At 36.0% G+C, this 26099-nt stretch overlaps 2 protein-coding genes across 4 annotated transcripts; both read right to left on the bottom strand.

The window, feature by feature from the left end:
- Nucleotides 1-157: 157 nt before the first annotated feature.
- On the bottom strand, nt 158-14681 carry tmem214 (transmembrane protein 214). Its single transcript, XM_067391338.1, has 16 exons — nt 14421-14681; nt 11756-11943; nt 11524-11674; nt 11259-11393; nt 10853-10935; nt 10441-10546; nt 8182-8263; nt 8007-8108; nt 7784-7925; nt 3854-3945; nt 3720-3768; nt 3536-3643; nt 2768-2982; nt 2521-2689; nt 2287-2438; nt 158-919 (listed from the first exon to the last, which is right to left on the bottom strand). Exons 1-16 carry the CDS (start codon nt 14554-14556, stop codon nt 793-795), a joined length of 2037 nt encoding a protein of 678 aa, XP_067247439.1. The 5' UTR covers nt 14557-14681; the 3' UTR covers nt 158-792.
- Nucleotides 14682-16341: 1660 nt separating this feature from the next.
- Nucleotides 16342-26099, bottom strand: mapre3b (microtubule-associated protein, RP/EB family, member 3b). Of its 3 annotated transcripts, none has more exons than XM_067391335.1 (8): nt 25965-26099; nt 22687-22756; nt 22065-22192; nt 21852-21997; nt 21569-21770; nt 19637-19785; nt 19408-19560; nt 16342-19282 (listed from the first exon to the last, which is right to left on the bottom strand). In XM_067391335.1, exons 3-8 carry the CDS (start codon nt 22183-22185, stop codon nt 19217-19219), a joined length of 837 nt encoding a protein of 278 aa, XP_067247436.1. In that variant the 5' UTR covers nt 22186-22192; nt 22687-22756; nt 25965-26099; the 3' UTR covers nt 16342-19216. The 3 variants fall into 3 exon arrangements, with proteins under 3 accessions (XP_067247436.1, XP_067247437.1, XP_067247438.1); XM_067391337.1 differs by having other exon boundaries at nt 16620-19282; nt 21614-21770; XM_067391336.1 differs by lacking the exon at nt 25965-26099 and having other exon boundaries at nt 22687-22775.

Below are 26099 nucleotides of genomic sequence, written 5' to 3'. Positions count from 1 at the left end.
CTACTCAAGTCCTTCATATTATATAAATCCACAAATAAAGGTGGCGTTTATTTTAATTTATGTTAATTTCATGCTTCCATATTTTCTTATACAAATTAGAAGCCTTTGGGTTCATCACAATGAAATTTGAAACAAAACAGATGGGAGTGAGCAGAACTGAACAGCATTAGTTTATTTATAAATCATTTACAAAGTAACAAATCAGCTCATCTTACAGGACACACACCGGGTTTAAATGATACATTGTATTTCAATAATGTGTTCTGTGTTACTCTGAAACAGAACTGGACCTCCGGCAAACCCCAGACAGGCTAAAAGCAGAAGGTTCGGGTTGGCTTTGAAATCTAGCACACGAGGTTCAGTCGTTGACGCTGTTGTTGCTTCATGTGGGAAAGAAACAAACAGGAAAACATCAAGTCAATCACACAGAGGGGCGTCACATTAATTCTCAGTGTTCAAGTAAAGAGCTCAGCCAGCAGCAGTAGTCATTAGTGATCCGTCTTCTCTGACCTTCCTCACACAGATTTCATTCTGAACAAGAGGCCGGTTTGCAACACACACCCAACACACAGCTAACTATGAGGGCTGTGTGTGTGCCTGTGTGTGTAGAAAAAAAACAGCCTCTTTACAACTCAGTCTGGATTGGCAACTTTGTGTAAAATAAACATGAAAAACATCTGCATAAAAGACAGAACTGTCAGTACAACAGATATAAAATTTCATGCAAATTGACAACAAAAAAAAAGCAAAAAAAGGAGGTGAAGAAGAAACGTCTGTTTAAAAATGTGTGCATCACGCTCGTGACAGCAGCTCCTGCGCTCGGCTCTTGATGGCGGACGTGGCGTCCTGCAGGTAAATCCAGGTGCTGTTGGTGAAGGACCTCACGTGATTCTGTAAGCAGTGCAGCGAAACCTCGCCACTACAGACACAGAACACACCGCAAAACTCATTAACATGTGACCGCCCACATTTATACATCAACACCTGTTCAGAAACTCACAGAGCCATTGTTAATTCACATGTGAGAACGTTAGCCAATCATAACAGAGGTTATTTGCATGGAAATTCGAAAGGTATAGCAGCAGAAACGGTCTGTTTATTTAGTTAAATGGTATATGCCCCTAAATTTCAAGATATTGAAACTTAATTTATTTATTTATTTATATATATTATTTAATTTATATTATTTGTTATATTTATATATATCATTTTTAGTTTATATTTATTTATATATGTATTTATGTATAATATTTAATATATATTTAAGAACATTTTTCTATTATTTATATATATATATATATTTAATTTCTATTTATATACTTTATATATATATTTTATTTATTTTTATATTTATTTAGATTTTTATATTTATATAGTTTTTAATTTATATTTATATATATATATATATTTATGTATAATATTTAATGTATTTTATTAAAATATATATATATATATATATATATATAAAATTTATATATAAAATAAATAAATAAATAAATATTCTTATTTTTTTTATTTAATTTCAAAAATGTCTCATATTTATATCATATGAGTTAAGAAATGTAACACAAATGCTGCTTTTGTCCTGAGTAACACGAGTGCAAATGTGATTTAGATTTTATACAACAGTTCAATTAATTAGTTACTATTGTGTTATTTTAGACACAATATTGCCTGTTTTTGCTCAATTTTGCCAACAAAAATATTACCTATAAAGCCATAGCGGTGTTTTGTTTCTGAATAAATCAACGTTTTGAAAGAATCAATCGGGTGAACAATGAATCAGCTATTTGAACGAATCGAGTGAATGACTCAATGACTTATCAAGAGTCATTCACTGCCACCTACTGGCAGTTTCTTATTTAGAGTTTCATTTCATAAAAAAACAAAAAAACAAAAAAACAAAAAAAAAAAATCCTATTTCCAAATTAATGAAAAACTTATTCAAGATATAGTTTCAAAAATGAAAATTTGTCCATTTGATGCTTCATTTTAGTGCGAATTTCTCAGCCAAATTTGATGTGCAATTAATTAATTAATTGCCACATTGTGTAATTAGATTTTGAAGATTTTAATTGCTTGACAGCCCTAAATAAAAAATAAATAAAAACAAATAATAATAAAACAATTTTAATGTAATTGTGAGAAATTTGCGATTAATCAATCACAAATTAGAGAGGAGCTGCAACAATGGAGAATAATCAACATTCAAGTTCTAGTAGAGCCCAAAAACATCATCAAGACCCAGAACAGGTCCTCAGTGTGTGTTCAGTGTTGAGGACTGACTTGCAGGACTCCTGTAGGTTCTTCCAGGCGTGTTGCAGTGCTGTGGACAGATACTGCAGTGACGGGATGATGAAGCGCTCATGGATGTACAGCAGGAGCAGCTTCACGTACTCGATGAACTGAAACACGCTCTCTGGAGTGTTGGCGTGGATCTGAGGGAAGAACGAGCACACGTAAACATCATTTTTGCAATTAATGTCTACATCAGAGAAAGCAAAAGCACGTGATTCTCACCCATTCTATCAGCCGCGGCACGTTCTCCTGTAGCCACAGTAAAACTTCAGAGCTCTTCTGTGCGATGAAGACGGCCGCCACCTTCACCTTGTCCCGCCCGTCCTCCAGCAGCGGCCCGACGGTCTCCACGGCGCGCGAGTAATAATACGGCGTGTTCTCGGCCAACCAGCTGCAAGCACACGAACATTCATGAGTCATGTGACCTAACACCCGGCACATTCAGCGCATGCTTGGCGCATTTCCTGACCTGACGCCCTGTTGGCCGTAATGTGACACTTTGATCCAGGCCTGCTGGGATACGGCGGTGACCCCTGACCTCTCCAGGTACAGCGCTGTGGTGGAGTCTGCGAACGACCCCTGTGACCTGACGTCATGCGCGATGAAGCCCGCCACGAACACCAATGCCATCATCAACACGCGCCACCACGGGAAACCCTGACCGTGCATCTTCAGCTGCAGAGACTGATGGGTAGAGGGCGCCACAATATCAAAATCCAACATAACTAAAACTGTTCATTTCAACATTCATCATAAAAAATTCTGCAGATATGTGTGTGTGTGTGTGTGTGTGTACTTGTTTTTGTGAAATATCAGGACATAAATGTGTATAATGACATGGGTATGACATGGGTATTACAAAAAAAGGTGAAATATGAGGACATTCAGCATGTCCCCACTTTTCAAAAGGCTTATAAATCACACAGAATGAGTTTTTGTGAGAAAGTAAAAGTGTGCACAGTTTCCTGTGATGGTTAGGTTTAGGGGTAGTGTAGGGGGATAGAAAATATGGTTTGTACAGTATAAAAACCATTATGTCTATGGAATGTCCCCACATTTCACAAAAACAAACATGTGTGTGTGTGTGTGTGTGTGTGTGTGTGTGTGTGTGTGTGTGTGTGTGTGTGTGTGTGTGTGTGTGTGTGTGTGTGTGTGTGTGTGTGTGTGTGTGTGTGTGTGTGTGTGTGTGTGTGTGTGTGTGTGTGTGTGTGTGTGTGTGTGTGTGTGTGTGTGAGACCTGGCACAGCGTGTTGCAGTGATGAATGTCCTGTGTGTTGGTGCTGGTCTGCAGCTCGTCATTGGTCACTCTGAAGGACTGGATAGTGTCCTGAAGGTTTTTCTGCAACTAAACGAAAACGCGTGACGTCAGGACAGCGAGGAGCGCGAGATGACGTGTCTCTGCGTGTGTGACGCGCTCTTACCTTCGGAGGAAGTGTGTTCCACGACTTCAGCAGGTGATTTAACAGCAGACTGAACAGAGGAAGAGAGAGAGCATTGAATTAAACGTTCAATTAAAACCTCTTGACGTGTTTTAACGAGCACTGACGCAGGTCACCTGGACTGTGGCAGGTGTTTGGTGTATAACTGCCTCCAAACGCTCAAACTCTGGCCGTCGACGGTCAGACACTCCGTCAGGCTTCTGAGGAGCTGCAGACCAAACAAACATATACCATTTCATGATGAACTGATGTAACTGATTTTCTGTCTCTCTAACAAAAAAACAGCTATACAAATTTTGAAGGAGGGATCAACTATATTACTTCACACAATACTCAGTTACATCAATAAAGATTTTTCAAACTCGTTTGCGGATTAAGTTCATTTGATATGCAAACATACCATATGCAAAACCCACACTTATCAATGACTCGATTCTTTACACAATACATGAATAACCCATATTTGAACAGACCTTTTCCAATCATATCAGTACAAACAATGACCAAACATAATAATAATAATAAAAAAAATTAAATAAAAAGTAGAAAATCAATCAATAACCCAAAACAAGAAATCGCAGAAAGACTCATCAGTGGAAAGAATATTGTACTTGTGATAAAGTCCAGACATATAATGTAGGAAATGTCCCATATGCCCTGGCATGAGTTGATGGGTAAGGAAAGAAAGCCCATAAACAAAAATCCTCCTACGAAAGTGGTGGATCCAAAATGGTCAATATTCATATTCACGCATTTTATTCATATTTATGTTAATCATTTGTGGCTTATGATTTATCAATTTTACTTTTGATTTCATATATTTATGTACTCCTACTTTATATATTAATTCTCATATTTTCAAGTATTTACACTTTATTGTACTCTTATGGTCATTATTCTTTAATGTTCAATTGTTCTTTAAAGTGTCCCAGTGTGACACGTGTGTGGTTAGATATTGGACGCCTGCCAAGTACTGCAGAAGTTATGTTTTTCAGAATTAGTGCTCATTTGAATCCGATCAAAATGTGTCTGTTTCTATTTCTGCTGACATTTGATAGTGTAAGATTTGCAAAATACCCTTAAAGGGTTAGTTCACCCAAAAATGAAAATTGTCATGAATGACTCGCCCTCATGTCATTTCTCACACATAAGACCTCCGTTCATCTTCAGAACAGTTTAAGATGTTTTAGATTTAGTCCGAGAGCTTTCTGTCCCTCCATTGAAAGTGTTTGTACGGTAATAAAAACATCATCAAAGTAGTCCATGTGACATCAGAGGGTCAGTTAGAAGTTTTTGAAGCATCTAAAATACATTTTGGTCCAAAAATAACAAAAAATACGACTTTATTCGGCATTGTCTTCTCTTCCGGGTCTGTTGTGTATATCCACAGTGACGCTGCTTCTTCTTCTACAGCGGTTGGCATCCAGCTTATTGGTGCATTACCGCCCCCTTCTGCTCCGGACAGTGACGTGATTAGGACATCCGCAACATGCACACCTACGCACCGTTTTAAAAAATATAGCAATACCAAAATACAAACAATGCAGAACAGCTTGAATACAGCGTGTGTCACCCTCAGACTGTAAACTCTGCCGCACTGGATAACATGTCAGCAGCGTCACTGTCCAGAGCAGAAGGGGGCGGTAATGCACCAATAAGCTGGATGCCAACCGCTGTAGAAGAAGAAGCAGCGTCACTGGAAATCTAAAATATCTTAAACTGTGTTCTGAAGATAAACGGAGGTCTTACGGTCGTGGAACGACATGAGGGTGAGTCATTCATGACGTCATTTTCATTTTTGGGTGAACTAACCCTTTAAGGGAAAGGCCCTATGACATCACGGATAAATCCATTGACCTTTCTGATTAACAAAAACAAGGTCTGAGTTAGGGGTGTCGCAATATATTGGCGATAACCACAATATTTAAACTGAATAGGACGCTTATGATATCTTGACATGCAAATACTCCAGTGCCAGTACCTGGTTGAGCTCTCAGGTGGCAGTATTGCACCTTAACGCTGACACCCGTCAAACAAGAAGATGATGCAGCGTGCAGCGGGAGAGTGAGAGGCTCTGTTCACACACCCGAAAAAAGTAAAGTAAGCTCGACAGTATGGGAGTTTTTCGGCTCCTTAGACAGCCCAATCCGCAGGATTTGCCTAGCTACAGTCAGTGCGAAGGGTGGCAACACCATCAACCTCTTACCCACCTCCGTGTCCATCACCTTGCAGATTACTCCATTTTACAGAGAGTAAGTTTTGATTATTTAACTAGTCATGGAATGGGAAATGTTATATTAAACTGTTAACAGCGATTTTCTGTGTTCATTTATTAAAATAAAGGGTGATACCGCAGTACCGCCTTTTCTTTACTCATCTTATTCAGAGTGATGTAGTTATGCATGCAGTTTTATGCCCTCAAAATTCAAGATACATGGGCATTTTTTGGCCCGATGAGTTTTTGTTATTATATCATATTATAAGATGTAGTTGTTTTACAATATCACACGAGTAAAAGTGACGTTTTCCCCAAATCAGCACAAATGCAATGTTCCTTCAACTTATTGTTAAATGAACAATGCGAGTTACATTTTAGACAGTGTTGTTAATATTGTTTTTTCCATTTATTTTGCCAACGAAAATTTCAAAATTATGAACAGCAGAACAGCCCACGTGCAACAGACAGAGATGTTTTTGTTATTCTGACTGAATCCGCGTTTAGAACGAATGAATCCGAGCTTCGTTACTGAATGAATCAGTCATTTGAACAAATCGGTTGTATGAATGACTCACTCACTCATTAAGACAGTGACTTGCTGCCACCTACTGGCAGTTTAGTTTAGTTTCATATTTAAGGGACATTAATTAAAAAGTTAAAATCCATTTTTAAATATTAAATTAAATGTATGTAGACAAATTGTAAATGCTGTGTAAATATTAATCTCACTCATTCTGTGTCACCTCTGTATTGCAAAGATGGATTTTGTTGATAATGATTTAATTTGATTGGTAACAGCCATAATGTATAGGCTACTATGCTAGTATTAATTTTTTATTTCTTTAGGTCTTAAAAAACCTTAAATTTGACTTTAAAAAATGTGCAGCAACCCTGAAAGAGAAAAACTAAATAAAGTAAATAATGTAAAAATGTAAATGTAAATGTAAAGTAAAAACTTTCCCCCCCCCAAGGATTCTATAAATATTGCGATTTATCGATATTGTGAAATCTTTTGGCCACAATAACCATGGTGTGAAAAATCTAATATCGTGACAGCCCTAGTCTGAGTAAAGTTCCACATGTTTAAGGTATAAAACTGACTAAGTCATTGATAGCTTTTCCTCCTTTGCTCTCCTTGGCTTCTGCTTCTTCTCTCTCATCTGCAAATGTCTTAATTATTGTTGTTCTTTTTGATCTTCATCTGTTAGATACAATACTCTGCATTTTACAAAACTCTAAAATTGTATTATTAACTATTAATTACTTCTTTCTGATTGTTATTTTACCTTTTGGTTTTATTAAATATTTTAATTATCGATTTAAGTTTGCGTCTGAGGCTAAATTAAATAAATAATTTTTCTTCAATGTCATCAACAGCCTGGATCTCATTTTCTCAAGTTTTCGCATCAAAAAGAAAATACAAACATTCAGAAAAAACCCACTCATAAAATGGTGTGGATGACAACCTCAAGGAACAATTATCTCAGAACTACTTTTCACATTACAATTAAGTATAAAAGCTATTCAAAATACATTATTTAGTGGTTATAATTAAGCATGACTTACAATTGAGCAGCAAACAATTAAGTTTCCCAACAAGGATGTTCTCTAAGGGCCAAGAAGGACCACAAAGCACACCATGCTGTCCTCTATCTTACTCTACTACTTCCTCATCTTTTATCAAACCCAGGGAGCACACTAGGACCCCCTGGTGGGGAGGATGAAAACTACAGCCACTAGAACCTTGTACAGTTCATGACACTGTTACAAGGGAACGTGTGGAAAAAAAATCAAACGGGTTTATAAAGGCTCAGTGTGTGTGTCACACCTCTTTCTTCATGGCATCAGGGCAGTTCGGCGTCGCTCGTGACAGGAATGATGGGAAATACGTGTGGAGCGTTGATTCGGGTTTCGCTCCGAACGCAAGAACCTTCAGCCGCGGATACAGTCGACACAACTGCTCCTGCAGACTGAAAAACAACCAGCAGACATTTGAATCAGAGCGCCTCAGCGGTCACATGATGACCTGTGCGTCTCATCGGGAGCCTCACCTCTGTGACAGGGCGTTTTTGGGCATGTAAGCAAAGTCCAGCAGCGGGAAGAACTCCTTCGGTCCCATGATCCCGAAACCTTTGGTCAGGTTGGCATGAAGCCTGAAACACGGACACAAAACCCTGAGCTGAACAGTCCAGGACTTCCAGAGTGAAAGTAAAGATAAAGACTTACGTCAGGAGTCGCTCCAGATAAGCGATGGCGTACGCAGAGAGCGCTTTCATCCCCAGAACAGGAAGCATAATACCCAACCAAACTACAGGACAAAAACAACAAACAGGTCATTCAATGAAATCATCTGGACGTTAAAGCTGCACTATTCTGGGTAAACTCAGAATCACGATTTGTTTTGTTGTTGTTTAAAATAGAGATCATGATTTTCCCACAATTCTGAACTGACAACTGAACAAAAAAACATGTAATTTACTAGAGGTTCTGATGACATGTTAAATGCTGCAGCTAATTGCCATTTAAAACAAGTTTTTTTTTTTTTTTTTTTTACTCAGTTTGAATGAATGATTCAATGACTCACTCGTAAAGTCTTCATTTGTTTCATTACTGAATGAATCTGTTTTTGAACAAATCTCTTGAATAAATGATTCAATGACTCACTCGTAAAGTCTTCATTTGTTTCATTACTGAATGAATCTGTTTTTGAACAAATCTCTTGAATAAATGATTCAATGACTCACTCGTAAAGTCTTCACTTTCAATACTGGATAAATCGGTTTCTGAATGAATCTCTTGAATGATTCAATGACTCACTCGTAAAGTCTTCACTTTCAATACTGGATAAATCCATTTTTGAATGAATCTCTTGAATGATTCAATGACACTTGTAAAGTCTTCACTTGTTTCATTACTGAATGAATCTGTTTTTGAACAAATCTCTTGAATAAATGATTCAATGACTCACTCGTAAAGTCTTCACTTTCAATATCGGATAAATCTGTTTTTGAATGAATCTCTTGAATGATTCAATGACTCACTCATAAAGTCTTCACTTTCAATACTGGATAAATCTGTTTCTGAATGAATCTCTTGAATGATTCAATGACTCACTCGTAAAGTCTTCACTTTCAATATTGGATAAATCCATTTTTGAATGAATCTCTTGAATGATTCAATGACACTTGTAAAGTCTTCACTTGTTTCATTACTGAATGAATCTGTTTTTGAACAAATCTCTTGAATAAATGATTCAATGACTCACTCGTAAAGTCTTCACTTTCAATATCGGATAAATCTGTTTTTGAATGAATCTCTTGAATGATTCAATGACTCACTCATAAAGTCTTCACTTTCAATACTGGATAAATCTGTTTCTGAACAAATCTCTTGAATGATTCAATGACTCACTCGTAAAGTCTTCACTTTCAATATCGGATAAATCCGTTTCTGAATGAATCTCTTGAATGATTCAATGACTCACTCGTAAAGTCTTCACTTTCAATATCGGATAAATAGTTTTTGAATGAATCTCTTGAATGATTCAATGACTCACTCATAAAGTCTTCACTTTCAATACTGGATAAATCTGTTTCTGAATGAATCTCTTGAATGATTCAATGACTCACTCGTAAAGTCTTCACTTTCAATATTGGATAAATCCATTTTTGAATGAATCTCTTGAATGATTCAATGACACTTGTAAAGTCTTCACTTGTTTCATTACTGAATGAATCTGTTTTTGAACAAATCTCTTGAATAAATGATTCAATGACTCACTCGTAAAGTCTTCACTTTCAATATCGGATAAATCTGTTTTTGAATGAATCTCTTGAATGATTCAATGACTCACTCATAAAGTCTTCACTTTCAATATCGGATAAATCCGTTTCTGAATGAATCTCTTGAATGATTCACTCATAAAGTCTTCACTTTCAATACTGGATAAATCTGTTTCTGAACAAATCTCTTGAATGATTCAATGACTCACTCGTAAAGTCTTCACTTTCAATATCGGATAAATCCGTTTCTGAATGAATCTCTTGAATGATTCAATGACTCACTCGTAAAGTCTTCACTTTCAATATTGGATAAATCAATTTTTGAATGAATCTCTTGAATGATTCAATGACTCACTCATAAAGACTTCATTTCATTACTGGATGAACCAGCATTTTGAACTCTGGCTCAGAACAGAGATATGAATCAGTGTGATTGTACTTGTCAAAGGTTTAATAGAGCCGAATCTTTGACATTTAGGAAAAAGATGTTTGAACTGGTGTTTGAATTGATCATCCAGCTCTACCAGACGTTTTTTACTCGCAAGACTCGCTCATCATGAGGAAAAGCGGCATAAAGTTCATTCATTTCAGTCTTGCTGGTCGTGTTCAGTCTCAAGAGAGCCTGAAGTTCAGTGTCACACACCAGCAGCAATTATTTCCCAACATCTCTCTGGTCCTTTAGCCTGGTTTCATGGGCACTCACCTCTGATGCCCTGGCTGAGGTCGTAGAATCCCGCCTGTCCCAGCGCCCACATGATGGTCAGACACTTGACCGGCCGGTTCTGATGGGAGCGCAGCAGCTCCAGGTGCTGTGGAGAGGTCACACAGAGGTCATTCAACTAGAACAACACTTTCCTCACTTCAAACAGTGCTATTTTATGAATTAACCTTCTAGTTCTGTTCATTTTTAGTCATTTTGTTGTGTGCTTTTGTCATTTCACTAACGTTAACAAACAGAACCGTAATATTTTGAATTTAACAATAACTATAATCTCAATGATACTAAAACAACACTTATCAGATGTTATTAAGGATGCATGAGTGTCACAAGAGCGTCTGCCAAGCGTTAGTTGCCCAGCTGAGCTTAAACATGGTTCATAAAGAGTTTGACTCACGTCGGCGAGATTCAGCGTGGCAATTTTGGGTTTGTCCTGCATGAGAGCCTGAATGCACATCCTGTATCCATGCAGAGATTCACCTGGCGAAGCAGCAGAAACACACACACACGATGATGCTAAGAGCAAATGAAAAACACTGGCAACAAATATCTAACGTTTTCCTAAAAAACTGGGTTGAATCTTTTAGTGCATTTAATATATTAGGCCTGTCATGATTATTAAAGGCCGAGAGGGAGAGTAAATGAAGATAGAATAGTCATTTTGAGTGAATTATTCCTTTAACAGACACATAGTGACTAAAACACAACACAGCAACTGAGAGAGACGACACGCATGGAAACTGGGGAACAAATGTCCAAACCGAACAACCAATCAGAGTGCTGTGTAAATACATGTGACTCACTTGGCTGCCGGTCCTGTTCTCGGAGCATGGTAAACACGCAGTGGTCGAAGAACTCGGGCAGCGTGTCTGAACATTTGCCCAGCAGGTTTTTAATGATGCCCTTCAGCTCCTTACCAGCAAGGCAGTATGGGTAATCTAAACAGAGAAACAACATTAGATGTGCAAAACACAGTTTTCCTGCAGGGCACACTGGAGTCTTGTGACACTCAGATGGTGACGCTGGATTTGGTCTATTTATTTATTTTATTTAAAGGCACACACACACCGTGTCCGTAGCTGCTGAGCGTGGGATCAGTGTCTGGAGCTGGCAGTTTGTAGTTCAGGTATCCGGCGAGATCCTTCACCCAGACGGACGGATTCTCAGGAAACAGGCTTTGACTTTTGTCCAGCTGCTGCTTCAGCTCCACCACGTCCAGCTGAGAGACACAGCGATTGGTCAAAGCTGTTACTCGCCAAGTCTCGAGCTCCTAACATGTGATGTATGTGCTTGTACTCACGGCTTTGACGGCCTCCTCCAGCGTCTTGTAGTGTGTGGGTTTGGAGCTGCCGTTGGCGGGGAGTTTCTTGGTCTGTTTCCCTGCGTTGGGCTTCTTCTGCTGCGTTTCGGCCGTCGGAGGAACCTGCTCCTTGTTCTGCTTCTTCAACATCTTCTCAAAACCGTCAAATATGGTCTCGGATATCACGTCTGCAAACACACACAGAGAAACGCTGACATGAGAGAGAGGAGACTTATAGCCTCAGAGCGGATGCCCTTTCACACACATTGAGCAACTCTTACTCCACACACACACACCCTGATCACTGTCATTTTAATATCATTCAGATATTATAGTCACACACACTCATATATAGAGATTGACCGATATATCAATTTACCGATATTTTCCTCGATATTTAAGAATTTTGCCATAATCAGATATCGGTTTTGTAATATCGGATTTACCAATAAACGCTGCCATCATGTGGGCGTTTTGAGAATTGCGCGCATGATCTCCATTACAGCGCATCTGAGGGGAGACGAGACAACGGTGTGCACAGGTCAAGTACACTTACCAGCTTTGCTGTAATTAGTAAACTTTATTTAACATAACAGCCATTAGTGCACAAATTAAATGTGGTACAATAATGCCTGAAATGTAGCTAGTTTATGCAGCTTGTGTCTAAGAAATAGACAAGCTCACGGAGTCACGTATTTAAATCAGAGTACAGTGGTTCAATATTAATATTATAAAGCCAAGAGAATATTTTTGGTGTGCCAAAAAAACAACTTATTTAGTGATGGCCGATTTGAAAACACTGCTTCAGGAAGCTTCGGAGTGTTATGAATCTTTATAATGAAACCATCATATTTTAAAATATATTAATCATATAATAAGATAAAATTTATTGTTACTACTGTAAATCTATATTAAATAGGCTATTATGGGATCTCCTTTAATGCTTTCAGAATCTTTACTTTTTAAAGGTGCCATAGAATTGAAAATTGAATTTATCTCGGCATAGTTGAATAACAAGAGTTCAGTTCATGGAAATGACATACAGTGAGTCTCAAACTCCATTGTTTCCTCCTTCTTATTTAAATCTCATTTGTTTAAAAGACCTCCGAAGAACAGGCGAATCTCAACATAACACTGACTGTTACGTAACAGTCGGGATCATTAATATGTACGCCCCAATATTTGCATATGCCAGCCCATGTTCAAGGCATTAGACAAGGGCAGCCAGTATTAACGTCTGGATCTGAGCACAGCTGAATCATCAGACTAGGTAAGCAAGCAAGAACAACAGCGAAAAATGGCAGATGGAGCAATAATAACTGACATGATCCATGATAACATGATATTTTTAGTGATATTTGTAAATTGTCTTTCTAAATGTTTTGTTAACATGTTGCTAATGTACTTTTAAATGTGGTTAAAGTTACAATCGTTTCTTACTGTATTCACAGAGACAAGAGCAGTCGCTATTTTCATTATTAAACACTTGCAGTCTTTATAATTCATAAACACAACTTCATTCTTTATAAATCTCTCCAACAGTGTGTAATGTTAGCTTTAGCCACGGAGCGCTATCAAACTCATTCAGAATCAAATGTAAACATCCAAATAAATACTATACTCACATGATCAGATCCATGCATGCATGACGAACACTTTGTAAAGATCCATTTGAGGGTTATATTAGCTGTGTGAGCTTTGTTTATGCAGTGTATTATAGAGTCGCGAGCTCCAGGGCGGGGAGCGCAAGGATTTAAAGGGGAAGCACACTGAAGCGGCGCATTTTTAATGATGCCCCAAAATAGGCAGTTTAAAAAATGAATAAAAAAAAATCTATGGGGTATTTTGAGCTGAAACTTCACAGACACATTCAGGAGACACCTTAGACTTAAATTACATCTTGTGAAAAAACGTTCTAGGGCACCTTGAGATTAATTTTGTTTCTGTATTTCTAAAATCTATTTTTATATTTTATATATAAAAATATATATCACATTTTAATGACAGTATATTTACTGAAAAAAATGAATTTTTAATTATCAAAATAAACAAATAGTACAAACTTTGCTACAGTGATTCTTTTGAACAAGTATTAACCTAGTCATTATTAAAAACATTATTTTATCTAAAGTATTTGTTTGCCTTTTACCCCATCACCACCTCATACATTTATAAGATTTTTAACACAAAATATGTTGCTCCATCAATGTTCAATACAAACATATATATTTTTCCTGCAATCATACACTTTGAGAGTAGAGAAAAGCACAAAATTTCTTAAGGTGTGTCTTATATAAATAATTTTATATAATAATCAGCATTAGTGGGACATTGTCAGTTTTCTGTAATGTTGTTTCTCTGTTTACAGTTTGATTTTGTTTGGTTTTGAATAATCTCCTCAGATCAGTTTAACTGTTTATCTGACAATCACGTGATCCAACCGACTGACATTCAGTAGTTTGGTGTTAATTGATTATCTTATTCATGTATAATGGCGTTTCCTCAGAGATGCTTCAAAGAAAATCGATCTATGTCCAGAAACTGATATCTAACGCGTATCTCGATGGCATTGCTTTGTTTATGTGTAGAAATATCGCTAATAAACAGCAGCGAGCGGCTCGAGGAACATGTTTGAGTGTTTCTGCGGTGTCTGAGAGAGTCTTACTGCTGTCAGTGCGGCTCGTGTTGGCCTCTCTCAGCGCTTTCCTCGCGGATTTCTTGTCCTGAGTTTTTCCTCCGGAGCTGTTACTCTGTTTCTTTCCTTTCTTCACCACCTCCCATTTGCCCACACCGGAGGCCATAATCTCGATCGAAACGAAATAAATGATAATTAATCAATAATCAACAGTGTTGATCGAATCAAACCAACGGTTCTTATGCCACGTCTGATTGCTGAGCGGAACTGCTTCCTGTTCGAGCGCGTGCACTCCGCGCTCTTCCGGTCAGCCGAGAGTAACTAATAGTAAGTTTATTTTCGACCATTCCAATAGGGCTCGAGGCTAAATTTGCTATTAGTGCGGTCTGTTTGGTATATTATGACATTAAAACACACTAAGCATAACTGGCATGTAGTACGTATTTTATAAGGTCACGTATCAGTTTAGAAATATGGTGTGTATTGATGTAATAATCTTGATATTCTAGTAAACCTGCTAGCGCGCCGGCTAAACGCCCGCAGAGTAAACCAATCGGAAGCGCTGCTGAGCAGCACGTGACTCCTTGGGAAAGCGATGCTGCGTTTGTTGTTGTTCTTTGATGTCTCTCCTGCGCATGTATACTTTTGAATATGCATTTGTGTTTTTTATGTAAAATATTACTCATGCTTTATAATTCTTTAGAATTCGTTAAAAGTATTGTATGTGACATTTTTTTGTATATATATATATATATATATATATATATATATATATATATATATATATATATATATATATATAATATATATATTTATTTTTATTTTTTTCCCCACAAAATTATTTTAAAGATGCCGAAGTATTCTTTTTATTTAATCCGAACTTTAAATTAAAAATTAGCAAATAAAAATATTTTATTTTGCATTATATTTCCAGGTCACTGCAGCTTAAAGGATTAGTTCACTTTCAAATTAAAATTTCCTGATAATTTACTCTCCCCCATGTCATCCAAGATGTTCATGTCTTTCTTTCTTCAGTCGAAAAGAAATGAAGGTTTTTAAGGAAAACATTCCAGGATTTTTCTCCATATAGTGGACTTCAATGGACCCCAAACGGTTAAAGGTCAAAATCACAGTTTACAGCGATCCCAGACGAGGAATAAGAGTCTTATCTAGAGAAACCATTGCTCATTTTCTAAAAGAAATTAAAAAATTATACATTTTAACCATAAATACTCATCTTGAACTCTCTTCTTCTTCTTCTCTATTAGAATTCCAGCAGTGTAGAAGCTGCTAAGTGTATTACTGCCCTCCTCAGGTCAAAGTTTGAACTAATTGTTATATACTTGCACAAGCATATTGTATATGACAAATTAATTTAAACTTTGACCTGAGGAGGGCAGTAATACACTTAGCAGCCTCTGCACTGCTGCAATTCTAATAGAGAAGAAGAAGAGAGCTAGTTCAAGATGAGCATTTATGGTTAAAATGTATAAAATTTTAAATTTCTTTTAGAAAATGAGTGATGGTTTCTCTAGATAAGACTCTTATTTCTCGTCTGGGATCGCTGTCATTTTGACCTTTAACCGTTTGGGGTCCATTGAAGTCCACTATATGGAGAAAAATCCTAGAATGTTTTCCTTAAAAACCTTCATTTCTTGTCGACTGAAGAAAGAAAGACATGAACATCTTGGATGACATGGAGGAGAGTAAATTATCAGGAAATTTTATTTTGAAACTGAACTAATCCTTTAAGCTCAATTTTTACATTTTATTTTCCCTCAAAAAAGTGAAAACTCAAGTCCATCATCACTTTTCAATCATCATAAACATTATTTATATTCTGTGTGATTCATGTATTGCATTATAGCGGATGCTCTTTATTATTATTATTATTATATGTCAATCAATGATTGAAAAGCAGCAGTATAGTGAGAATAAAGCAGACGCGTCCTTCATTCCCCGCACACATCTTTATTTTACATAGTAAAACTCCAAATGGATGCATGTTTGCAAACGGTTGCAGGGGTGAAAGGGTCAATGACACAGGTCCTGTCAATCAAAATCAACCTGTGATATCAGTGCAATCAAATAAAGACAGAGAATGAAATGTTAAATTAAAATATAGCAGCTAGAAATCTTTGTTCCATACTGTCAGTCAGTTATTAGTGTGTTTTCATTAGTGTTAGTTGATAACACTATCATAAATAAATAAAACTCTCACACCTGCAATATTAATAATGATTTATCAGCAATTACTGTGAAAAAACACACTCATTACAGCTTTTTACAATCGCTAGGACACATTTCTCAAAACTCTATACGAGCAAAAGTGGGGATTATTTCTCCTTGCTTTGGCACGAAATGCATTCAGCGACGACCTCTGTCAGATTACATGAACACATTTCTCACTCGGACACAAGCATCAGCAAAACTATGTGATATACAGGCAAATTTGCACACATTCAAAACCTAACATTATACAAAACTGAATAAGACAGAAATTTGCTTCATTTACACAAAAATGACATTATATTATATTCCGAATCTAAAAACAATCAGATGTGTCTGAACACCTACACGGGTGGAAACCTATGAATAATTCTGTACTGTAATGTAAACAAACTGCAGTGAATTATAAACAGTAAAGAGTGTCATTCTAGTTTTGTAAAGAAATGTTACACATGCAATCATTGTGTAATGCTGCTGTTAGTGTTTCATAGTGTTTGTTGGTTGAAACCCTCGCTAGTGTTCTGGTAGTTTTAGTGAAAATTAACTGCTGTGCCAAAGCTGGGAAGAGTTTTTGAGAAAGTGCCCTGAGCATTGAGAAATGTGTCGCAGCGAGTGTAAAAACTGTCAAGTCAACATAAGACTCCGTTTACTTTCTCAACACACGATCCTGGTCTGATTGTGAACGCATCGTTATCGGCAGCAGAAGCACAAGAAGATCAGGAACACAAGTGTTGATGATGATGAGCTCACAAGGATTCAGCCTGCGGTTTGTCTGGTTTCTGGGATTTCATCAGTGAGGCTTTCTATGGAAACTTGTTTCTGCCATGGGATGAGAAATAAAAAGGTAACTGATACTTTTTGTATCTGAAAAGTTCTTTATTTCTTACAATTCCGAGTTTATAACTCACAATTTCAAAAAATGTTCTCACAATAGCAAGTTTATATTTTGCAAATTCTTACTTTTTTCTCATAATAGTGAAATTAAATTTTCACAATTCTGACTTTCACTAAAAAAATGAGTTTATATCTTGCAATTTTGAGTTCATATTTCACAATTCTGACCTTTTCACTCAAAAAATAGTGTTTATTTTTCGCAATTCTGATTTTTTCGCAATAAGCGAGTCTATATTTCGCAATTCTATTTTTTTTTAGTTTATATCTGGCATTTCTACCTTTTTTCTCACAATAACGAGTTTATATTTTGCAAATTCTGACTTTTTTCTTATAATAGCGAAATTAAACTTCACAATTCTGACTTTTTCACTCAAGAGTTTATATTTTGTGATTCAGATATTTTTTCACAATAGAGTTTATATTTTGCAATTCTATTTTTTTTTCACAATTGCGAGTTTATATTTTGATTCAGATTTTTTTTACAATAGCAAGTTTATATTTCGCAATTCTGACCTTTTCACTCAATAAAGTGTTTCTATCTCACAATTTTGAGTTTATATTTCGCAATTCTATTTTTTTTTCGCAGTAGCGATTTTATATTTGGCATTTCTAACTTTTCTTATAATAGCAAGTTTATATTTCGCAATTCTGAATTTTTCACTCAAAAAAGTGTTTACATCTTACGATTTCAAGTTTATGTTTCGCAATTCTATTTTTTTTGCAATAGTGAGTTTATATTTGGCATTTCTAACTTTTTTCACAATAGCGAGTTTATATTTTGCAATTCTGAATTTTTTTCATAATAGCAAGTTCATTTCGCAATTCAGATTTTTTTCACAATAGCGAGTTTATATTTGAAATTCTGACTTTTTTCTTTCAATAGCAAATTTATATTTCATAATTATGACTTTCACTTATAATAGCGAGTTTATGTTTTGCAACTGTTTTTTTCTCGCAATAGAGTTTATATCTCACAATTCCAAGTTTATATTTCGCAATTCTGACCTTTTTCTCGCAATTCTGAAACAAAAAAAATCATAGAATTGTAGGTTATAAACTAAGAATTGTGATAAAATAACTTGCTATTACAAGAAGAAAAAAATCAGTATTGTCACATTTTGCCACAGAATAAAATAAATATTTTCTTGCAATTGCGAGTTATCACCTTGCAATTCTGAATTCTAGAATAAATTACCTATTTATTTTTTATTCCATGGTGGAAACAAGCTTTCATCGGTTTCCATACACTGTCCACTTTATTCATTGAAACTAAAAACCCTTCTAAAGAGATATATATATAAATATATATATATAAACGACATCAGCATCAAACTCTCGAATAAATTAGCTGATTGGAGTTCAAATAAAAAAACTGTTAGTCAATAACCTTGGCTGAGTGTGTCGGCTACATCAGCACTGCAAAAGTTCTGTGTGTGTGTGTGTGTGTCACTGCATCATCATGCAGTTTCAGGTTCAGTGCTCGAGTCATCTGGGCTCTTAATTAAAACCCACAGCCAATAAAACATCAGCGTCACTGCATAAATTCACATCTCATTAGCACAGACACGCCCCTACTCAGTCTATTAGCCTATCACAGCACGCCCCTGGTGTCTGCTGGTGGGGATGGAGTGTCAAAGAGCGAGAGAAAAAAGAGAGACATCATGGAGGAAGGATGAAGTGAGAGAGAAAGACGGGACTGCAGATCAGTATTCATCCTGGTCTCGTGGCTGTTCGTCGATCTCATCGTCCTCCGGGGGCGCAAAACCATCCTGAAAAAACCCAAATATGAATAAACACTGCTTTTGGGACCAGTGTGTGTGACTTTATGTGTTAAAAATACACAATGCTTCATCAATCTGATGTAACTGACAGAAATGCATTATTTGTCGTTCACCTCTGTGGCGTACAGGACCTCCATGACTTTGCCGAGGACGGGGTTCGTGTCGCTCTCGTGCTCTTGACACACCAGCTCAATGTCTCTGAGTTTGCTGAAGTAAAAATCTCTCTCTTTCTCCAAACCGTTGACCGTCAATTTCAGATCCAGCAGCTGCAGGCGAACAGACAGATTTAGTGAACGGTTTATACACTGCGTTTTGTTTGTTTGTTTGTTCAGATGTGTTCACCTGCTGGTTGAGCTCCATGATCTCGGCGTCGCCACCTCCGTTCCGTGACATCGGGATGGTCCGCCTTATTCCAGTTGAGGGGGTGGAGTTTATGGCACGCGGGGGGGCGGGCATAGTTTTTGGTGCCGTCGGTGATGTCCGTTGGGGTCCTGCATATGAAAGCAAAGTCATTAATCAATCACAACACACAGCAGCCAATCACAGAGCAGAGGTTCACTCGTCAGCCAATGGAAATCTATTCTAAGAGATCTGTGACTGTGAGGGCGGAGCATGACGAACACACACTTAAAATCCAAAGCCCAGAAACAGAGAGCACAAAAAACCTCCATTATCTTTTCCTTCCTGTTAGTAGTGATTGTAAGCGTGAGTGCACGGTTGTTTTGCGCAAGATTCTTTCTTTCTTTCTACTCTTTCTTCTCAATATTGTTTCTGTATTTTATTTATGCATTTATACTAATTATTTTTTATATATACATACAAAATTTTCTTTTTATTATTATTTTTGTTAATTTTTTTTTTATTTTTGTTTATATATAATAAAATAATAAAGAAATGTATAAATACATAATAAAAATTATTAAAATAAAATGATTAATAAAATAAATTAAAAAAAATAATAATAATAAATATATACATTTCTCCTTTATTGTTTTTATGTTATTGTAATTTTTATTATTTTTATATATATATATATATATATATATATATATATATATATATATATATATATATATATATATATATAAACAAAATAATAATAAAATAAATAAAATAATAAAGAATATACAGTATACACATTTATTCTTTATTGTTTTTATTTCATTATTATGTTTTATTATATATAAATAATAAAATAAAAATAATAAAGGTGTATATAATATAATAAAATTGTATGTATACATATAAAATAAAAATAAAATAAAAATAAAGCGATGTGTGTATATAATACAGTAATAATAAAGAATATATACATTTCTTTGTTGTTTTTTATAAATATATAATTATTGTAAAATAAATCAAATAAAAATATACAGTACATTTTTTCTTTGTTTTTATTGTAAACATATATTATATACAAACATATATATATATATATGTATATATATATATGTGTGTGTGTGTGTGTGTGTATATTGAAATAATAATAATAAAATAAAACAAATGCTGATTGTTATTTTATTTAAATAAAAAAGAAAAATATAAATATATAATAAAATTATTAAAATAAAATAAATTATTAATAAAATAAATTGTAAAAAATAATAATAAAGAATATATACATTTCTCCTTTATTGTTTTTATTTTATTATTATGTTTTATTGCATATAAATAATAAAATAAAATAAATAAAATTAAAATAATATATATAGTATATATAATATATAATAAAATTGTATGTATACATATAAAATAAAAAAGCGATGTGTGTATATATATATATATATATATATATATATATATATATATATATATATATATATATATATATATATATATATATAATAAAGAATATATATACATTTCTTCTTTGTGGTTTTTATTATATATGTGTATAAAAATATTATATATATATATATATATATATATATATATATATATATATATATATATATATATATATATATATATACACATATATAAAATGTTAATAAAAATGTACAGTACATTTTTTTCTTTATTGTTTTTATGTTATTATTTTATTTATTTTTATTTACTGATTGTTATTGATTTTTTTTTATCTCTGTTGTTGAAAAGCATCAATAAACAGAATTAAGCTGAACTCCAAAGCCAGAACACACAAGATCAAACCGAAACGAATTCAAGGCTGAGATCAGGCCTGAAAAGGTTTCTAGAGACTCAGAGCAGGCGAGCGAAGCACACGCAGACACACGCGTGCGGAGTGTGTGTGTTTTCTCCGCAGCGGCGGGTTACCTGGCGCTCTGGAGGAGCTCTTGGATTTGTGGAAAATGACTTCACCTGGGTTGGGTGGAGGAGTGATGTCTTGGCCTTGTCTTGCCAACTGAGGGTCGTACTCCTTCCCGTCGTAGTTGGCGTCAAATAATTTCTTAAACCACTGAACAAACTCGAAGTTGTCCTGAAACTTCCCCTTGACCAGCTTCTCCACTGGAATGATCTGAAAGCAGACGTTAGATGTAAGAAGGACCTGCGGGAATGACTTTCTACGGTGTTCAGCTGGCAGAAACGTCCGTCTCACCTTGTCCACGCCCATCCTCTTGAAGGCCGCCTGCAGCACTTTGAAGTTGTTGATGTATTCGTGCTCCAGTTTAGCCTGAAACTTCACCTTCCTCAGCAGGATACAGCCGGGAAACAGCATGTCCATGAACTGACAGTATGCCGCACCTGCGGAGCAGAACCGATCAGCACCAGAGATCACATGACAGCGTGTGCGTTCAGAGCTGATGCGTACCTGAGCAGAGCTGCTCTATCTTGGTGTAGTTGAGGTGCAGCGAGTCGTTGACCCAAGCCAGCATGTCATGTCTGCTCAGGTTCTCGATGGTCATAGATGTGGAGTAAACGTTTACCGCCATCCCCTAACTACAGATAAAGCAGACAAAATCACGGTAACGTCAAGAGGATTACACTGATTACAGCAACAAATCAGCTTTAACACATGCACAATTTTCCTTTTTTTAATTGCAGGAAATTACAGGGTTTAGTGACTCACAAAAAAACAAATTACAACACTCAAAATTTGATTTGTTTGTTTCTAAAAATTTTTAAAAGCTCAAATTCCCAGTTTGATGTTCTAGAAGTCACTGACGTCCTGAAGAGTGTGAAACACTGACTCATTCAAAACATTCTGACTCAACCAATGGCGTGAGTTTGGAGGCGGGACTGTCTGTTTGTCCAACCAATGGCAGATGCCGTAGTTTTCAGGAAACTTGTTTAAGATCATCTCTTTTGACATGTTGCGGTTAAATTAGGCAAGAACATATGATCACATTCTCTTTCTGTTTAAATAGGTGACCCACTAACAGCCTGGCAAGATTACGCACCACACACACACACACACACACACACACACTCACCGTCAGTAGGTGGATGTCACTGTAGTACTCTAGCTCTCCTCTGAGTTACTGCTCCCAAAAGAACAGTGTCCTACAAACACAATGAGAAACACTGAACACTTTCCCACAGTAACGGAGACGTTCTCAGAACGTTCTGTCAAGGTTCTCGCAAAGTTATGAACAAACTTTCTAACAGTAATGTTTACGGGTCTTTAATAAAGTTCTCAAAACGTTAGCATAAAAACATTGTAATTTATACATCGTTTATGGAGGGTATTTTTCTGAAATGTTACTTGTTTCAGAGAACATTCCAAAGTAACGTTCACATAACGTTTGAAGAATGATGGAATGTCGTTTGATAAAGTCTCTGCGCTTCCTGTGCTGTCCGTCATCAGCTAAACGAACCTGCGTGCGTGTGAGTGTGTGTGTGTGAGAGAGTGAGTGTGTGTGTGTGAGAGAGTGAGTGTGTGTGTGAGTAAGTGAGTGAGTGTGTGCACATGTGTGTGCGAGTGTGTGAGTGAGTGTGTGTGTGTGTGTGAGTGTGTGTGAGAGAGAGTGTGTGTGCGTGCATGTGCAAGTATGTGAGTATGTGCGAGTGTGTGCGAGTGTGTGCGAGTGTGTGCGTGAGTGTGTGTGTGTGTGTGTGTGTGTGTGTGTGTGTGTGTACTTGTTTTTGTGAAATATCAGGACATAAATGTGTATAATGACATGGGTATGACATGGGTATTACAAAAAAAGGTGAAATATGAGGACATTCAGCATGTCCCCACTTTTCAAAAGGCTTATAAATCACACAGAATGAGTTTTTGTGAGAAAGTAAAAGTGTGCACAGTTTCCTGTGATGGTTAGGTTTAGGGGTAGTGTAGGGGGATAGAAAATATGGTTTGTACAGTATAAAAACCATTATGTCTATGGAATGTCCCCACATTTCACAAAAACAAACATGTGTGTGTGTGTGTGTGTGTGTGTGTGCGCGCATGAGTATGTGAGTGTGTGTGTGTGTGTGTGCGTGAGTATGTGAGTGTGTGTGTGTGTGTGTGTGTGTGTGTGTGTGCGCGCATGAGTATGTGAGTGTGTGTGTGTGTGTGTGAGTGAGTATGTGAGTGTGTGTGTGTGTGTGTGTGTGTGTGTGTGTGCGCGCATGAGTATGTGAGTGTGTGTGAGAGTGAATGTGTAACTTATATAATGAAAAAAAATAGTTTTAAACAATTTTTTTTGCATAATCAAAAATAATTCTATTCTTTGCATATTTCTAAAACTCTTGAGTTTTTCATACATTTGTTATGATTTTTCTAAGCTTGAAAATAAAAGAATTTATAAACAAAAAAGTTCCAGACGAGTGCAGTTTAATTTCCTGTGTACTTCAGTGTTATTTTAGTATTTTTATACACTATTACAGTTCTTATTATTGAATTACCTTTTATATTTTAATTTTTAGTGGTATTTTTTGTCATTTTCATATTTGCTTTAAATATTTCTTCTTAGGTTTAATTTATTTTGTTTTAAATTGTAGTGCTTCAATCTAATACAGTTAGTTGCAAAAACAACATTTCTAATTTTCATTAGTTTTAGTTCATGATAATGCAATGTTTGCATGTTTTCTATTGAAACAGGAAGTTAGGGTGTGTTAACCAGTATTATGTCGACCAGCCAATAGGCTTTAGTTTATGTCTCAGCCGTGAATCCTGATTCGCTGCTTGTTTCTGGCAGGTTTTACAGCGTCTTGTTCTAGAAGATATTTGATTGTGCAAAACACTGGCATGCCAGAATACAAGATCATCACTGTGCTCTGCTCCAGCGGCCTGAAGAGAAACTGCATGACGTCTTACATTCATCTCATATTATTGCAGGTTTTTCATGACTGTAAAACAGAGACTCGTGTGTGTCATGCCTGATCGCTTCATTCTGTCGCTCTGAATGAACGGCTCACTGTAATGCTGAGCGCTGCAGGTTCTGCTGTGTGTGTGTGTGTGTGTGTGTGTGGGAATGAGTGTGTGTTTACAGTGTTTATGAGGTTATTGTTCAGTATCAGTCTGGAGGATTGTGTCTGTTATAAGCGTTTCCAATAACACACATCATGTTTGAAAGGTTTATCAAAGCGTCTGGAATCGGGTGGCATGTCTCGGCCCATTTGATATGAATATACTGAATTCTTTTCAGGGCGTGGGAACAGAGGATCTGAGAGTCAGGTTATTTACTTTCAGAGTTTATAACTTATTCAGCTCAAACCAGCACGAATGTCATCACCAGATTTAAAGAAAAGCTTTCACTTTCATCTCTCTATTGTCAATAGTTTGCATTCGGTAATACATGCATTTATTTATTCTTTATGGTTTAATCCTCATTTCCCATTGGAGGAAAAGTAACCAGCAGTCTAGGCAGATCACAGTTTTGAGTCTATAATAATATAATATAATAATATAATATAATATAATATAATATAATATAATATAATATAATATAATAACACACACATTATAGTACAGACACACTGCCTGCATATAATAATATTATATTATATTATATTATATTATATTATAACACACATTATAGTACAGACACACTGCCTGTGTATAATTATATTATATTATATTATATTATATTATATTATATTATATTATAACACACATTATAGTACAGACACACTGCCTGTGTATAATAATAATATACTATATTATATTATATTATATTATAACACACATTATAGTACAGACACACTGCCTGTGTATAATAATAATATACTATATTATATTATATTATATTATAACACACATTATAGTACAGACACACTGCCTGTGTATAATTATATTATATTATATTATATTATAACACACATTATAGTACAGACACACTGCCTGTGTATAATTATATTATATTATATTATATTATAACACACATTATAGTACAGACACACTGCCTGCGTATAATAATATAATGTAATATAATATAACATAATATAATATAGTATAATATAATATAATACGCAGTAGTTTCAGCGGGCCGGTGATGATGTCAGGGGCCGGTGCGCGTCCCCGGTGCGTCTGTGTAGCCGCTGACACTCCTCTAAACCGGGACAAATCCCTAAACTGCGTTGGTCCACCCAAAAAAAATATCGCTAACCGAGAATTAAAGCTTAATAAAACATATTTGTGCCGCGCGCGTCTGAAGGGCCTCACAGACTGACGCATTTTCTATAATTTAACACTGACGCGCTCATTCACGCGTTTAAAGTACCGCGTTCAGTCCTTCAAATCGTTCAAATACACACATTCTGCTGTCGGATCAGGTATTTTACTCACGGTTGTCGTGAATCTGTCCGGCTGGAGTGAGCAGTGTGGATCAGTGCGCAGTCTCTCTCAGTAATCAGCGTCTCTGGAAACGCAGCGCGCAACACGCGCTCCCCGTCAGCACGCATGCGTCACGCGGGTCTGACA

The sequence above is a fragment of the Chanodichthys erythropterus genome, chromosome 8 (genome assembly GCF_024489055.1).
Source record: "Chanodichthys erythropterus isolate Z2021 chromosome 8, ASM2448905v1, whole genome shotgun sequence".
In the NCBI taxonomy this organism is placed as follows: Eukaryota; Metazoa; Chordata; class Actinopteri; order Cypriniformes; family Xenocyprididae; genus Chanodichthys; species Chanodichthys erythropterus.
The sequence above is the reverse complement of the archived record's forward strand: the minus strand, read 5'-3'. Positions and strand labels throughout refer to the sequence as shown.